We start from the raw sequence: 16,237 nt of genomic DNA, 5'->3' as shown, positions 1-16,237 counted from the left end.
AAAACGTACCTCCGGAAGGCAATTTGAATCTAGTTAGTTCGTTTTAACTTTTAACTACAAAATTTAAGCATAGTGTTTCAGTTTTAGTGCATTATTAGTTACACTGCTTGTTGGTGACAGGATAAGGGATATACGCTGTCGAGGAAATCCATGATATGGACAAGCAGTGTAACGATTTTATCTTGCCGACTACCTTTTATATCCTCGCTGCAATTGACATAATTTTTATATTAATAAAGCTACTTACAGTTACAGTACAGACTGGAATCCTGAAATCTTCTTTGGTCATCGTGCTTTCATTATAGTTTACAACCGCCATAAACTGTAAAATGAACTGTATTTTGACTGAATCACAAAAACACAGAACCTCATTTACACAGGTTATGAACTGGTTTTGAATAACTTTTATGTTCCATCCTTTCGAAAAATCATCAGATTACACGATGTCAGAAATGTCTTAAAACTTCGGCTTTCGTCCCGTTTCCTGTTAATTCCTTTATCTTGCAGGTAGATTAAATGATCCTACAGCAAACTACTGTCTTACAAATGTGTTAATTCCTTTGCTTTACGATGATTTAACTAAAACAACATTTCAACCTGGCAATCGCGGCCGTCCCATACAGAGTTACTGTTCTTCTATTGCCACTAACTTCACGAACCTAATTTAGATAGGAAAAAAATAGAATGGCAAAAAAACAGTAAACGATATCTATAGCTGGAGCTTATAATCTGACTTGATTCAATTACGCTAGCGATGCGGCAGCCATTTTGTTTTTAGTCAAAATTCACATCTGAAATGTACTAGCAGGATATGGAATATATCCTGTCTCCACGTGACGTCTATTGACCAATAGAAATGCAAAAATTTTGTAGGAGGCAAGATAAAGAAAGATACTGGTAGATCCTACTTGGATTCTTGCTAGTTCATGTCTCTACAATACTACACTTGCGAGTTTATGAGAATCAAGTCACACACTGTTTTTGAGGCTTGTTCTTTTACTTCTTCTTTTGTTTGTTTGATGTATAAATAATGTAATACTTAATTACAGATAGTGATGACTCTCTTTGCTATACTGTTGTTTATTTGCTGTTTATAATAAAATATTGGTTCCTCCTGGTTTAGTTAGGTCAATTACAGTCAGTCATAGCTGGATCGAGTTATTACGCATTACATTATATACATTAGGGAACCAACCATTTGTTAGAGCAAGGATTCGTTACTGAACACTTCGTATGAATTTAGATTAATAAGAAGCGACATCTTTTAATATCACCCGTCAGAGTGCACATATATAGAAAGCACTGGAGTACTAAGGTACAAATATATGGCGTACCATTTGGGACCGAAGTACACAGACACCATAGTAGTAATAAAATTATACCTGCGGGTATAATTCTATACATGCAGGTATAAAATTATACCTGCAGGTATAAACTGGAAATGTACCTGCGAGTATGATTTTATATAGTGTGTACACATTCTAATCACTTTTATACCCGCATGTACAATTTTTATATCTGCAGGTAATTTTTTATACCTGCAGGTATACTTTTATACCCGCGGATGTAAAATTATACCTGCAGGTACAAAATTAATACTGCAGGTATAAAACTTATATCTTGTAAAAATTGTACCTGCGGGTATAAAAATGATTAAAAGTTCCCAGATACCACCAGTAGTAATAAAATTATACATGCAGGTGCAATTTTTATACCTGTAGGTATAAAATTTTATCTCGCCTCCTACAAGATTCTTGCATTTCTATTGGTCAACAGACCTCACGTGGAGACAGGATATATTCCATATCCTGCTAGTACATTACAGATATGAATTTTGATTAAAAACAAAATGGCTGCCGCATCGCTAGGGTAATTGAAACAAGACAGATTATAAGCCCAAGCTATAGATATCATTTCCGAGATAAAAAAAGATAGTGTTTTCTTGCCCCTCTCATTTTTCCTATCTAATTTAGTTTCGTGAAGTTAGTGGAAATTATATATAAGAACATATAGTATTATATAATAAGCACGGCCGCGATGTTGTTTTAGTTACATCATCGAAAAGCAAAGGAATTAACACATTTGTAAGACAACAGTTTGTTGTAGGGTCATTTAATCTACCTGCAAGATAAAGGAATTAACAGGAAACGGGACTAAAGCCGAAGTTTTAAGACATTTTTGACACCGTGTTTACAAGCTGATGATTTTTCGAAAGGATGGAACGTAAATTTTTTTTCAAAACCAGTTCATAACCTGTATAAATGAGCTTCTGTGTTTTGTGATTCTGTCAAAATACAGTTCATTTTGCATTTTATGGCTGGTGTTAATCAACTATAATCAAAGCATGAAAACCAGAGAAGATTTCAGGATTCCAGTCTGCACTGTCACTGTAAGTAGCTTTATTAATATAAAAATTGTGTCAATCAGTACAGCGAGGATGTAAAAGGTAGTCGGCAAGATAAAATCGACACTGCTTGTTGGTGACAGGATACGGGATATACGCTGTCGAGGAAATCCATATCAGGCGAGAGCGAAGCTCGAGCCTGATATGGATTTTCGAGACAGAGTATATCCCGTATCCTGTCACCAACAAGCAGTGTAACTAATAATACCCGCAGGTACAATTTCCAGTTTATTGTTATTGTATTGCTACTGGTGGTATCTGGGACATTTTGACCTAAACAGTTCGCCATACAAATAGGTAGACAAATGGCAGTTAGGTTATTCTGCGAATCCCAGTACCTTGATAAAGAAGATATTTTAGCTACACATTCAAGGCGGATTAATAATTTTTAGAATAAACGTTTGACCTTCCTAAACAGAAGAAGGGTTGCAGTACCATAACTAGGAGTTGAGCTTTAAGGCCAGTGAAAAGAAGTTATACTTTTAAGGAAGTTTAGACAATATCATATATAGACTGTGCATCCACGTAAGAGTTTGTGTTACAAATATGTACAATTGGTTCCCCTGTCTCTGCGTTATCGATACGGTATGTCAGCCGAGCGCCACGGACACATTCAACTGAAAGTTGATGTGGCTAGCGCTAAATCACTGGCATGAGAGAAATAACGGCCGTGACAGGTAATATTATATACCAGGATGGAAAGATTTATAAGGGCTGAATCGATGGGCACCAATAGCATGTGTATTTGTGTTGGATAAAGTTAAATAAAATTGTCCGGAACAAAGTCACTGTATGTAAACAACGAGCCATTATGAGGAGAATTTTGGAATCTTGAGTATTTTTAGGCCCGATAGTAAAATACTTTAGGGTATTTTCAAAATGCTACCAGATGCTTGGGAAACTTGTTCGTCAGATATGTCTGTGTGATGGTAATATGCGGAAAATAGATGACCAATACTAAGATAAGCTTGTCAAAGCCACAAGTGTCTGTGTGTGCATCGTGAAGCTTTGATAGAGAAAAATAATTTGGTAATATACCGAGTGAGTAGGAAAGTTAAAGCTTACAGACGAGGTAAAGCGTATTGTCGAAGAATAGCCAAGGCATCGTGGTAGTTCATGCGCTGAACATAAAGAGACAGGGCAAATACATATTGAGTTGCAGTTTCAATCAAGGAGACAAAGGCTAAACATGTGTTTGACAGGACCCGTATGTTGTTTATTCAAAGACCTCATCTGACTGGATCTTCAACAAAAATACAAGTCAAGTATAGTATTTCAAAGCTTTAGGAGTTTAAGCCGAACAACATTAGTTGTATATTTTTTCTTTAAACATTAAGTCACTTGCTTGATCCTTGAACTTAATGAGCTCGCAATTCAACTTGTTTTAAAAGTATGACAAAAAACATTCAACTTAGCGATTTGGCCCATTTTATTGCTAAACACATTAAAGGAGGCTTAGGCACTTCCATGGTCTATATAAAAATATCTTGATAAAGTAGTTCTGCACGTTTGATAAACCGAAAGTAAACTTGTAACGGATAACGTAAACTATAACCAGGACTCGACACATTGAAACAAAAAATAATTTTATGAAATAATCTGTGAGTATATTTACAAAAACACGGAATCTTACCATCTTTCTAATTAAAAGCTAAAATGTGACATTAAAATTTTGACATGTTAAATAATTCCAGATAATGTCTTAAAATCAGCTTGAAATGTGTGGAACTCATATAATGGGCAAATATCTAAAAGAAAAAAGAAACAAGCACACGGACCTATACATTTTATTTTGCCATATTAAATAAATATGTTTATTTACATAGGCGAGAAGTTTCAGTAAAGGTGGTTAATCAGATTTTGGTTAGCCAATAGATTTGTTCGAAACTTAACTAACTGATCATCTACACTAATTTGCGTTCTCCGAGTTCTCAATACACGTCAGAGTTTCACTCAAAGTATTTTAAACTTTTATTTTCCTATCCTGGTTGCACAACCAAGATAGCGTTATTTAAACATAAATATGAATTTACTAAACATGTTTTGTCTAAGGAATATGAATAAGAGCACTATTATAATTACGATGTCAAAGATTTGCATTGACAAGTACACATGTTGCCAAAATTCATCAGAAATGCAAGTTTATAAAATTATTTTTACCTCCCTTTGTCTATCTTGGTTGCGCAAAATAAATAAATTCTGAAGCTACACGTTGTTTTAAAACTTACCTTTTGTTTCAGGTAGTTGAACATTTCCAATATTTATCAAATGCAAATGTAAAAATAGAAAATATATTGAAATGAAACAAAGAACACCTTTGTATTAAAGGGAGATAATTACAATAAAAAGTAACAAATTATACATTTGTAACTTGGATCTAACTCTAGTTAACGGGGGTCTTTTTGTTCCTTAAACAAATCTCAAACGAATATACGAAAACTGAAATGTCCGAAATTGTTGCTCAAATGTGATTGACCACCTTTAAAATCTATAAAAAATCTTCAGTTCATGAAAATGCTATCGAAATTAAGATTTCCCAAAAAATTCTATACATAATGAAAACTTGTGTGATGTCCAAATTTTCAAGTTAGCCTAGCAAAACCGAAGCACACGCACCTAAATTTTAGTATAATCTGAAGTTCTCAACATATAGAGTTGAATCAGATCCTACATTAAAGAAATTTAAAGAAAAAAAATAATCCGATCATGCAGTATTACATTGACATTAATTTAACAAGTTTATATTCAAACAAATAACAGTCTTTATATTCTTTAAAATTTAAGAACTCTTATTAATTTATATAAAATGAATAGATAATATGCATGTATCAGTAGAACTTTCTTGGTCAAACGTAGCATCAAAAATATTGTTTTGACTTCAGTGTTGCATTTTCCATTACTGCCCATGAACAGACTCAATCAAACCGAGTCTGCAATTTTCACTGTTTGCCTTGTTCTCGATGCTTCCGAGGGATCTAATTTCCGGATTTTATTTATACTAAGCCGTCACGACATTATGCGTAACTTCTAGTACAATATTCGATCTCTTTTTTAATTAGTATCGAACTGATATGTAACAACATTTTGTTTTGATTAATAAATACACGACGAAGAAGTTTTACATCCTTCGGAAAGGTAAATGTTACGAAGGTGTACCTAATTCATTCCGCGGAACGTATCGTGTATGATAAAATCTGTTAGAAGGTATTATGGAAGCAGAGAACGAATGCAAGCAAAATAATGCAAGACTCGGTTTACGTTCGATAATGTAAATTACAACACACTTTACATATACCCAGCGGAATTTCGCAGTTATAGATTTGAACATTTCAATTTCACTTTTCCCAGTGTCGTGTATGAATCAGTATAAACACTTTCATGCTATATATTATTTCATTAATATTATACTGAAAGAATAAAAGAAAATGGTTGAAATAAAACACTTAAAGACCTGCTCAAGTTCTACCTTTTAACCTTAAATTGTCACGGAAAAAGCATGAAAGTCCAGGCTATGAACAGTGGCACCTGTCAAAATAGTCTATTTTATATCCTTTCCGCAGCCTTAACGTACTAAAACGTATTAGCGTCTGATGGCCCTTTCACGCTTCCGTAGAAACAACATTTATTACACGAAACTTGTTTTGAAAATATTTCTGAAATGTCTAGGTCTGCTGCTCTCAAATACGGTTATATCTTACATCTGATGCATATACTGACATTCTCAGACAACATCAAAAATGACATTTTGAGCGATTTGATGAAGTTCCAAAATTATCAATGTACACTTGGTCCGTTACGGACCACTGTGGGATTTGTGCTTATCCAGAGCTCAAATATCTTTTCGTGGATTAAAAGCTGACATGCTGTACTAAAGCCCAGGTAATTTCAATTCGTAACAAAGTGCTGAAAATTGGCTCCCCAATAGCAAAAAGAAAAAAAAGAAGAAGTCCACGCGCATACATTTAGACGGGGTGACGCCTGCGCGTGACCCCTGACTATCTACGAATCAAAATGCGGCTTTCATTTTCAAATTTAGCATTTCTACTTTCATTTTATTTACTTCCGAAAATAGCTGAAGGTCGAGTGACGTCATTTTCTGTGTTGTCAAAAACATATATATGCCTGGCGAGATTGCATAAATACGTGCTGTCCTAATGTTATACCATTCTATGTAAAATCCCTATGGTTTTGCGTGCTGAAGTGTGACGCGTGGCCATTAACTGTTACCTATTGTAATCATGGGTTGCATACACACAATATAATTTAAATAGCTGCGGAGCAGGGTTTTAAACCAATATCACCAAGGTTACAGTGCTAATATACAAACATCTGCATGTAACTAAACTTCTACAAGAGTTATGTGACTGTGTTCCTTGCATCAGTACTTGTTATTCAACATCTAGAAGAAAGTGTAGTTTTATATCAAATGAAAATCTTTGATTTTAGTTCTTTGTATCATCCAACAACTGTTTATGTGTTCCTGGTTGCAGTAGTGGTGAAAAAGACCAAAGTTGAGACAACTAGAACGAGAGTGAAGAACACAAAGAACAATATGTCAAGCCTGTTGACAACATTCTTCCATGTGTTGAAAGGAGATACCAGAGACCCTTGCTCATTCGGAACATCTTCTTTTTCCTTAGAAAAGGCAAATCTTGTCTTCGCAATTTCTTTCATTTTACTAATTCCTTTGGAATCAGATTCCAGATCTACCACTTGATTCTTTCTTATACGTCTTCTGCAGCCGCATTGACAGCTCATCACTGTGAGTATGCCCTGTAACCAGTGAGGTACTGGTGTGTCGTCGGCATCAAATGAGGCGCACCGAGCAAGCACGAGTGCAATCAGTGTAATTACTGTGCTCTGTAATGTCTGCACGATCAGATAGATAGAGAATAAAGCTATCACTTCCGAATTCTCCGGGAATGTTGCAGAAATTATCGACAGAAACACAGCAAATGCCAAAAATACCGTAATGGAATAGCTCGCTTTCTCCCCACTGTCGCAAGGAAGAACAAAAACAAAAATGTTTAGGGCCGACAACATGATAATTGGCATGATCACTGATAGAAGGACATACAGTGGCTTCCTTTTTATTTTGACACTAAAGATTACAGATGCTTCGCCAGATTCCCAGTCGACAGTGTAGTTTGTATCAATGACATCCCATTCCGAGTTGGTTTCGAACTCCTCCATTTCTATACCCTTTGCTCCACTATACATAGTGACCTAAAATGTATGGAAGAATGAATGAGTTTCACAATTATCAGTTTTCTAAAACAGAACGGCAAATTTCCAGTTTTGAGGTTACGTAAAAGCAATAAACCTCATCTTTCTTCAAAGCATATTCTAAAGTTACAGGGCAGTGAAAACAATCATATAGAGTGAACTGGACGGAACTACAGAAACAAAGTACTTTTATATCCTTACCTCGTCTTTCGAATAGCTCCAGGCAACAAACTTCAACTTGCATTCTTGGACATCAAACGGAAAATATGTAATATCTATGGAACAGGTAGACTGGAACACCTGAAGAGTAACACATCATTTACTAAAATATAATCCATACTACCAGATTAATCTGATGCTGAATAGTTGAACATGAACGATGTTGCTAACATAATTATCGTAAGGGAGCTTGAGTGTTTAGACATGATGTTTTGAAAATGTTTTTACAAATATGTTCAGGTTAAATAATTTCATTTTATGATATTTATTGAATGAAGTAAAATCAAAACTGCTGAAACTTCGAACTTGATAGCAATTCTGCATCTAATCACTTTCCTTTCTTGCTTAAAACTTTGGCAGCATTGTGGATATTGATGTGATACCTTTTCTTCAGTTAAAACTGTACACCGAGCGTTGTGAAATCTATAGCCGGTTATGACGAATGTCAAAATACCTATATGTATCATGTTTAAAATTTTCGATTTTATAGCACTGGTAGGTCTAGTAAAATGATAGTTATTTATTTATTTTGTTGGGTTTAACGTCGCACCGACACAATTATAGGTCATATGGCGACTTTCCAGCTTTGATGGTGGAGGAAGACCCCAGGTGCCCCTCCGTGCATTATTTCATCACGAGCGGGCACCTGGTAGAGCTATGTGTGAATTCTGTCACTTTTTCATCATTTCATTTTTGTATTATGGTTTTTGTTTGTTTGTTTTGGGTTTAACGCCGTTTCTAACAGTATTTCAGTTATGTAACGGCGGTCAGTTACCCTAACTAGTGTTCCTGGATTCTGTACCAGTACAAACCTGTTCTCCGCAAGTAAATGCCAGCTTCCCAACATGAATAACCAGAGGTGGAGGACGAATGATTTCAGACACAATGTCTTTCATATTATGGTATGAAATAAAGAGGTGATTTAACAGTGTTGAGTAGAAAACTAAATTCTATTGAACTCGTAAAAGGTAGTAATATGAGATAAGTTAACAGTTGTGTACAATACTGTGTACAATACTGACCGAATTTTATTGAACAATTAAACAGCAGTATTAACCCATATTTGAACGAAGCGAGTGCAACTGAATTCAGTATTGTACACATCACTGTTAAATCATGCCATATTAAAAAAATGAGATGGCAAAAATTTTTCACACATTTTATACGACAGTGTTGTAAAAACGGACGTATTTTTTGATTGCTCGTGTGTTTGTCTGTCCGTCTGTCCGTCATATTTTGTGTCCGGAGCATAGTTCAATAACCATTTAAGATATTGAATGAAAAAAGTTGCTTATAGGAAGATGGCAATGGGACAATGTGCAGAACGCATGAACCAGTTCTGTAAGTCAAAGGTATAGGTCAAATATGAGCTCAAAGGTTAAAATCAACAACATTCTGTATGCGATTGTCGGCAAATTAGTTTCTCAGTAATTTCAGGTCATGGGTCATTGATACTTTTCGTTTGTCTTTGTCAATAAAAGTCCAAAAGTATGACTTGAGCTCCATAACTAGTGATGTCATTTTGATAGAATTATCTCCTTTTTTACATTTAAACATTTTTAAAACAAATTTGATATGATTTTTTAAAAAAGTATGATATGTTTCTTGTGTCTATCTTGAATAAATTTTGCCTTAAACCAAACTGGTAGAAATACTGTTCATACATCTGCGTGTCAATCTATCTACATGCCCCTAATTCCCCCCCCCCCAAACCCCCACCACCAAAAACAATCAAATATATTTATTTTACTGTTACTTTCATGTTATTGTTTTTTGGTACAGTCTCTTGGTAACCATTTAAACCCTGTCCACATTCATACCAGCCCACGACGTATAACACCACGCGATTTCTTTTTTCAAAACTTAGTTTCTTGTTTTTCTTAATATTGTCTCATGTATCTCGTCGATAAAGTCTCTCTAACCCCAACCCGATAAACAATTAAGCTTTTTTTTGTGTGTGTGTTTCTTGAAAGTGTCTCTTAGTAGCCCGTCATCTCCCTTGCTCACATTAATCCCGCATAACACCACGTAACCCCCTCCACTCTGAAAAAAAAATAATTTCAGTTTTTTTTTAACTTGGTTTCTTAATAAATTTTTGCGTTCGGTAGTATATTTCATCCCTTCTCCTGTCTTACCCTATGCACACATCACCCAACCCCAACCAAACCGTTTTTTTTTATTTTCATTTTTTTTACATATCTTGATATTGTTTAATATGTTACTCTTAGTATCCATAAGCCCTCACCCGACAACCTCTACCATCACACATTTCCCCCATCTAATCTTATTCATTTTAGTTTCTTATGCTTGTGATCTGCACCTGTTAAACTTTATATCTTTGCGGCGAACTCCGCTGTCTGTTAATATGTATGCTTTTGTAAGTCGTGGTATTATTTACGTAAACAGTTACACTTTAAAATATTGTGACAAAATTGTTTTTCGCTGTCATAATATTTGAACCTCATCTGCCAGGGGCACCTTAAAACATGAACCATGTTATACTTTTCTATAACACCTGATATTTGTTATCACCACCTGTCTTGTTTCCAACATAATATTTGCTATTCATTATATGAAAGAATAATAAGATATCATCGGGTGAATGAATAATTTACAACGTCTTTATCTAAAATTAATTAAACTCACTGTAATTATCCGCCGAGTAATCATTGTCAAAAGGATTAAGCTATCATATTCGACGATTGTAATACGTATACATGACAGGTCATATTGCAAGGTGACGAAAGAAAGGGGAACATTGATTTGTTCTATCATTTCGTACACAAAAGATGTCTTGATTAAAGTCTGAAAATACGGTATTTATACTCAACAAATGTCATTAAATAGTACAGCTAGTACTACAATTAAAACGTAATTGTTAGAAATAAGAATAATTAATTTCATGACGTTTTGTCTTGTTACATTGAACGTACTTATAAATATATTTAGCGAAGCTAATAGTATCCCATATAGCCTAACGTACATCCAAGAAAAGACATTTGTAAACGAAATTTCATTATCTTGTTGATGATCAGAGTTAGTAGATATATGGGTTTGGCTGCCAGGCAATTACTTCTGCCTTCTGACTTATAAATGACTATACAGAGTACTAAGCACTGTATTAGCTCCTGAAGAGTGACATACCTGGAAAGGGTACCATTCCACATAACCATCTGAATAAACCAGCACGTTTAGAGATGATACTCCCAGTTCTTTGTAATCTAAGTATGAGTTCTTCAGTGCTACATCCGGTTTCCATACATCTCCCTTAAAATAGATATTTCACTCATAAATATACATATGGGTTTTGCTGCCAGGCAATTACTTATGCCTTCTGACTTATAAATGACTATATAGAGCACTAAGCATTGTATTAGCTCCTGAAGTGTAACAAATTGAAATGACTGTTATTTTATACAGTCAATGAGTAAAACAAATAATCGCTGCAGGTACAGTGTAAAATACCTTCTTTTGCCAGATACTGTAAGTATAACATGTTTCCTCCGTTAAAAATACAGTAGTGCTATTTGATCGTTTGTTCTGCAGTTCATCGATATTATTTGAGCCGCGCCATGGGAAAATCAACATAGTGGCTTTGCGACCAGAATGGATCCAGACCAGCCTGCGCATCCGCGCAGTCTGGTCAGGATCCATGCTGTTCGCTTTCAAAGTCTATTGCAATTAGAGAAACAGTTAGCAAACAGCATGGCTCCTGACCAGACTGCGCGGATGCAGGTCGCAAAGCTACTATGTTATTTATTTTAGCATAATGATGTACCTGTGGCCAGTGGTAATATTCGAGTCCACCATAGTCTGCAGGTGTCCATTGTAGAAACTCGTCATACCATATAATCCACAGGTATCCCGTAGTCTTCAGCGTCTCGGTTGTCTCACTCAACTCATTGATGGACAATAAATAAAAACTCACGTACACCTCTAAATCAAAAGAATGGTGAATAAATATGTGAAGAACCCTATTCAAATGAAATTTTAGTTTAGCTTTCAAATTTTTAACGTAAAACTGAAGTTAATTTAAATTAGTGCTGAAAAGTAAAACAACTTTTCCTTTTAGAAAGAGATAAAAAAAACAAGGACAAAAGTTTACTGGAAAGGCCACATTTAGGGGAAAACTTTCAAAGGAAAATAATCATTTAAATACCCTATAGGGATGGCAATTTTAGTGAAACTCTCAAATGTAAAATTTATTAACTTTAATGTAGACTTTTATTTTAGAAAGAGATAGGAAGCAAGAACGAAAGTCCAACAGGAAAGCCACATTTAGAAGTTTCGTGAGTTTTAGACAGGTTTGACATGGAACAAAATCATCAATAATTTTTATATAAGTACAGTAAATAGACAAGAGTATAGGTTAGTTTTTTTTTAAATTATGATACGACCTATATTTCCAGATCAATTTCATTGACAGACACTATATTTACCAATCATCTTCTTTATCCTCAACATTAAAACCTTATCCAAAGCTTTCTATTTCCTTTCATGATATATATTTTTAATGCTTATATAATTTTGATATTAGTACTAGATAAGCTTACCTATAGGATCAGACTGGTTGTTCGAAGGTCTTATTCTCTTATCGTATCCGTCCGTTACAAACAATTGTGTTCTAAGATTCTTAGCATCATTTCCGTCCGCACATAACCCAAGGTGTATCTGTGCACTCAGTGTTGTCAATAACACACACAGTCGTAGATACTTCACAAACATACTAATATAAAAAGAACGGTAATATGAGCCGCGTAATGAGAAAACCAACGTAGTGCTTTTGCGACCAGCATGGATCCAGACAGGATCCATGCTGTTCGCTTTCAAAGCCTATTGCAGTTAGAGAAAACATTAGCGAACAGCATGGATCCTGACCAGACTGCGCGGACGCACAGGCTGGTCTGGATCCATATTGGTCACAAACGCACTATGTTGGTTTTCTTATGGCGCGGATATAGTCAGTTATATCTTTACTCTGCCATTACAACAACCACAAACAATAAAACTCAAACCTACTGCCTCTTAAGTAGTTATAAACGATTAATACTATTATCATACTTATTATTTTTATCATTATTATTATTACTACTACTGCTACTGCTTCTACTTCTACTGCTACTACTTTGTATTATCATTATTATTATTATTATTATTATTATTATTATTATTATATGAAATTGAATATGAAATATATTTTGAATCTTACTTTTTGCGTAAACCGTATGATAATAAACGAAATTGTCAACTTTAACACATGTTCAGTATTATTATAGATTTATTGATGTCACACTTATAATATAATTTTCGAATCCAAATATTAGAAATAATACATACGTTAGATAAGTATTTTGATCTGCTTAGTCTTAACTATACAGCTTTTGTGTAATGTATATATAAAAATATACAGTTAAAGTAGAATGATAAGAAATGAAGGCGTTACTAAACTATAAACCCGTGACTAGTCAAACAAAAATATTGTAATTAAAATCAATTAAAACACGCACACGCAATATGAACACGAAACAATTGTAATGCATTTGCACTAACCCCGAATGTCAGTTTGGTTTGAAGAAACGTGTCATATACACGATATTAAAGGAACATGCCCCTAAATGAACAAGGGGATTTTTAAAACAGAAATGAACGTATATTAAATATAAGTGAAACAGAAAGCAATTTATCAAAGTTGAAATTTTTAAGTATATATGATAGAGTAAATAAAATCTAAAAGAAGATCCTTTGGAAGCACAATAGACTGCAACCAAGTAAAATAAGAGCTGACTCGGTTTGATTGAGTAAGTTCATGAGAGGTAATGGAAAGTGCAATTCCCCTCATGCCCCGAGCACCGGCTTATGCGGAATTCTATTCCTGGTATATTGAATGAACTCCATGATCCTAAAGGAACAGAAAATATAAAAGCACTTACAGTCTTTGTATTGGTACTGCGAAAGACACACTTTCCACAAATGTCTAAACAGAAAATGTGACGACAGCCTTAGACACGTTTTCCAAATATTTCTATACAGACAGGGTGACTAAAGCTTAATAGATATTTTTCACAAATTTCTATATAGACACCCTGACGGAAGCTTTAGATATAAAATCCACAATGTTCTATATAGACACTGTGACGAAAGCTTTGGAAATATTTTCCACACTTTTCTACATAGACGCTGTGAAGAAATTTTCGACAAATATTTATATAGAAAATGTGACACAAGCTTTAGAAAAACATTTATACAGCAGCTTTGGCGAAAGGTTTAGAGACATCTGTAGTAGGGTATAGTATAAGGGTGTACCTATACTTCCTTGCTATAGAGTTAGCTTTTATAGCGACGTGGTAGAGTGTCCGCCTTAGGTGTGAGAGGTCCCGGTTTCGATTCCCGGTCAGACCTGAAGTGTTTTCAGCCTGTTACATTTTGCGCCCAACGTAAATAATCACGAGTAGATATGAATGGACACCTCGGAACGTTAGAGGAGACATTTTCCACATATTTCTAATAGAGTTGGTGACTAACACTTTAGAGAAATTTTCCACATATTTTACCAATCACGCGAGTGCTCACTATCTAGAACTCACCGAATCAGATTATTTTCATTTTTTTGTTTGTACATGTACTATGAAAATAAAATTACTTTTGTGAACAATATGCTTAAACTTGAGGTGTATCCCTTTTACAAGTAATTAAACTTTGCATGAACAAGCAATGCTTATCAGTGGTGAATTATTGTTTTCTGAACATGTTATTGTCCTAAATATTTTAGTTCGAAAGTTTTAAAAATGTGACTGATTAAAAGCGCTAAGTGATTAATAATGCATTTGCATTGTTCACTGAAATACGAAGAACATAAATCCTAGCTTACATTAAATAATTTGTTGTAATCACGATCCAGGGTAATGAATAAATGCTAAAACAAGGATGAATATCCAACAGGGAAAACCGCGTCTCCACAAACCACAACTAAGCTTTTTTTCAACTAATATAGCATCAGACCTTATCTGTTGCGTCAATAGTGACGAACCTGCGAATTCAGAAACACCTTTTCAAATGGTATTATGTTGCCAATTACCCAGATATATCCCTATTATTGATCATGGCTGGTTCTCTCTTATTGACATAGCAAATTAGCAGTTTCAATAATTATTCGGATTGATAAAGCAAGTAGTTTTAATATTTCGACAATTAACAGCAACCGATAGAATTTATGTAGTGAATTCTTCGTGAAAAAGAAACCGATAGGGAAGGGAAGGAAACGGAGCGTTTCCTTTTCTCCAAGAATTCTCTTCATGGACTCTATCTGACATAGTGTGAAAGCTACGTTAGACCAATCAGAATTGCAGAGTCAGTCGTGTTCATTATAATAGGGAAAAGTTCAATTTAACAAGCAAGTGAATACTAGGTTTTCATAGAAAGTTCTACCTACCTTCCCTTGAAATGTAGGATCTGAGACAGAAAAGGTTTTAAATGTGTTCTTATCATCAGTTAAACTATCCGCCATGCGTAATTAACAACGAAATTTGAGAACACCTTACACGAAAAAAATGTCTATGCGTTAATAAGAAGACATATTTCAGCTAAATATCGTTCAATCGCAATGCCGGTTTGGCGATTACTTCTTTCAGTATTACCAGGGTTACTGGACAGAGTTCGGTAACATAACTTTAAAAAGATGTATGAAATATCTTCAAAAACTTATATGATGTTCTATTGTTTTTTTGGTTTTGAACGGTCATATTGGAGAGATCCAAACACATGGCTACCGTTGTAAAACATTGTTCTTTTACAGATGTTTAAAAAAGAAAATCGAAATATTTGTCATTAAGAGTGGTAATGTGGTGGAACGACTACATTTTTTCTGATTTCTGCACATTCCATTTCATTACGGCATACAATTGTGTCAAGTTATTTAAAATTTTGATGTGCCCAAGGCCGTGTCATTCTAAACAGGAAGGTAAATAAGAAAGGTAAATGTTATCTGCTACGTTAACGAAACCATAAATCAAGTGCCTCTGTGATCAAAGGCAAAGGTATCGGACCTGGGATTAAAACTATGACCAGATATATAAAAACTGTGGTTTTTATCCTATATCAAGCCAAAATGAAAATATGTTGTACAATATGAGCCCATTTCAAATGATATATATCTTTCGATCTCTTTTTCGCTATTAAAAGGGATATGATAATATCCCAGAAATCCCGTGCGAAATGAGGCAGTTCCACTGGGAGTGTGTCGCTATTGGCCAATCAGAAATCACGTTCCAAAATACCGAAGAGCTGCTGTTCAATGGACGAGAACGGGGGATTTTATTTGTCTGGTCATAATTTTTTCATCCAAGGTTCGATACTCGTGCCTGTGTCTGCGATAAATATTACTAGTGCACG

The 16,237-nt window shown here is 34.7% G+C and overlaps 1 protein-coding gene across 1 annotated transcript; it reads right to left on the bottom strand.

Moving 5' to 3' along the window:
• Positions 1-4,179: 4,179 nt before the first annotated feature.
• Positions 4,180-13,938, bottom strand: LOC123558267 (acetylcholine receptor subunit beta-like 1). Its single transcript, XM_053543166.1, has 6 exons — positions 13,187-13,938; positions 12,403-12,575; positions 11,628-11,785; positions 10,994-11,116; positions 7,832-7,930; positions 4,180-7,630 (listed from the first exon to the last, which is right to left on the bottom strand). The coding sequence occupies exons 2-6, from the start codon at positions 12,572-12,574 to the stop codon at positions 6,875-6,877; spliced, it is 1,308 nt and encodes a 435-aa protein (XP_053399141.1). The 5' UTR covers position 12,575; positions 13,187-13,938; the 3' UTR covers positions 4,180-6,874.
• Positions 13,939-16,237: the final 2,299 nt, after the last annotated feature.

The sequence above is a fragment of the Mercenaria mercenaria genome, chromosome 5, assembly GCF_021730395.1.
Source record: "Mercenaria mercenaria strain notata chromosome 5, MADL_Memer_1, whole genome shotgun sequence".
Classification (NCBI taxonomy): domain Eukaryota; kingdom Metazoa; phylum Mollusca; class Bivalvia; order Venerida; family Veneridae; genus Mercenaria; species Mercenaria mercenaria.
The sequence above is the reverse complement of the archived record's forward strand: the minus strand, read 5'-3'. Positions and strand labels throughout refer to the sequence as shown.

What these genes read in the sequence shown, in the direction of transcription:
- LOC123558267 (XM_053543166.1), bottom strand. Translation starts at nt 12,574, where the DNA reads ATGTTTGTGAAGTATCTACGACTGTGTGTGTTATTGACAACACTGAGT. An exon ending in CAACCAGTCTGATCCTATAG is followed by an intron (nt 11,786 to 12,402) that starts GTAAGCTTATCT and finishes CTTTTGATTTAG; the next exon opens with AGGTGTACGTGAGTTTTTAT. An exon ending in TGGAATGGTACCCTTTCCAG is followed by an intron (nt 7,931 to 10,993) that starts GTATGTCACTCT and finishes GTTACTCTTCAG; the next exon opens with GTGTTCCAGTCTACCTGTTC.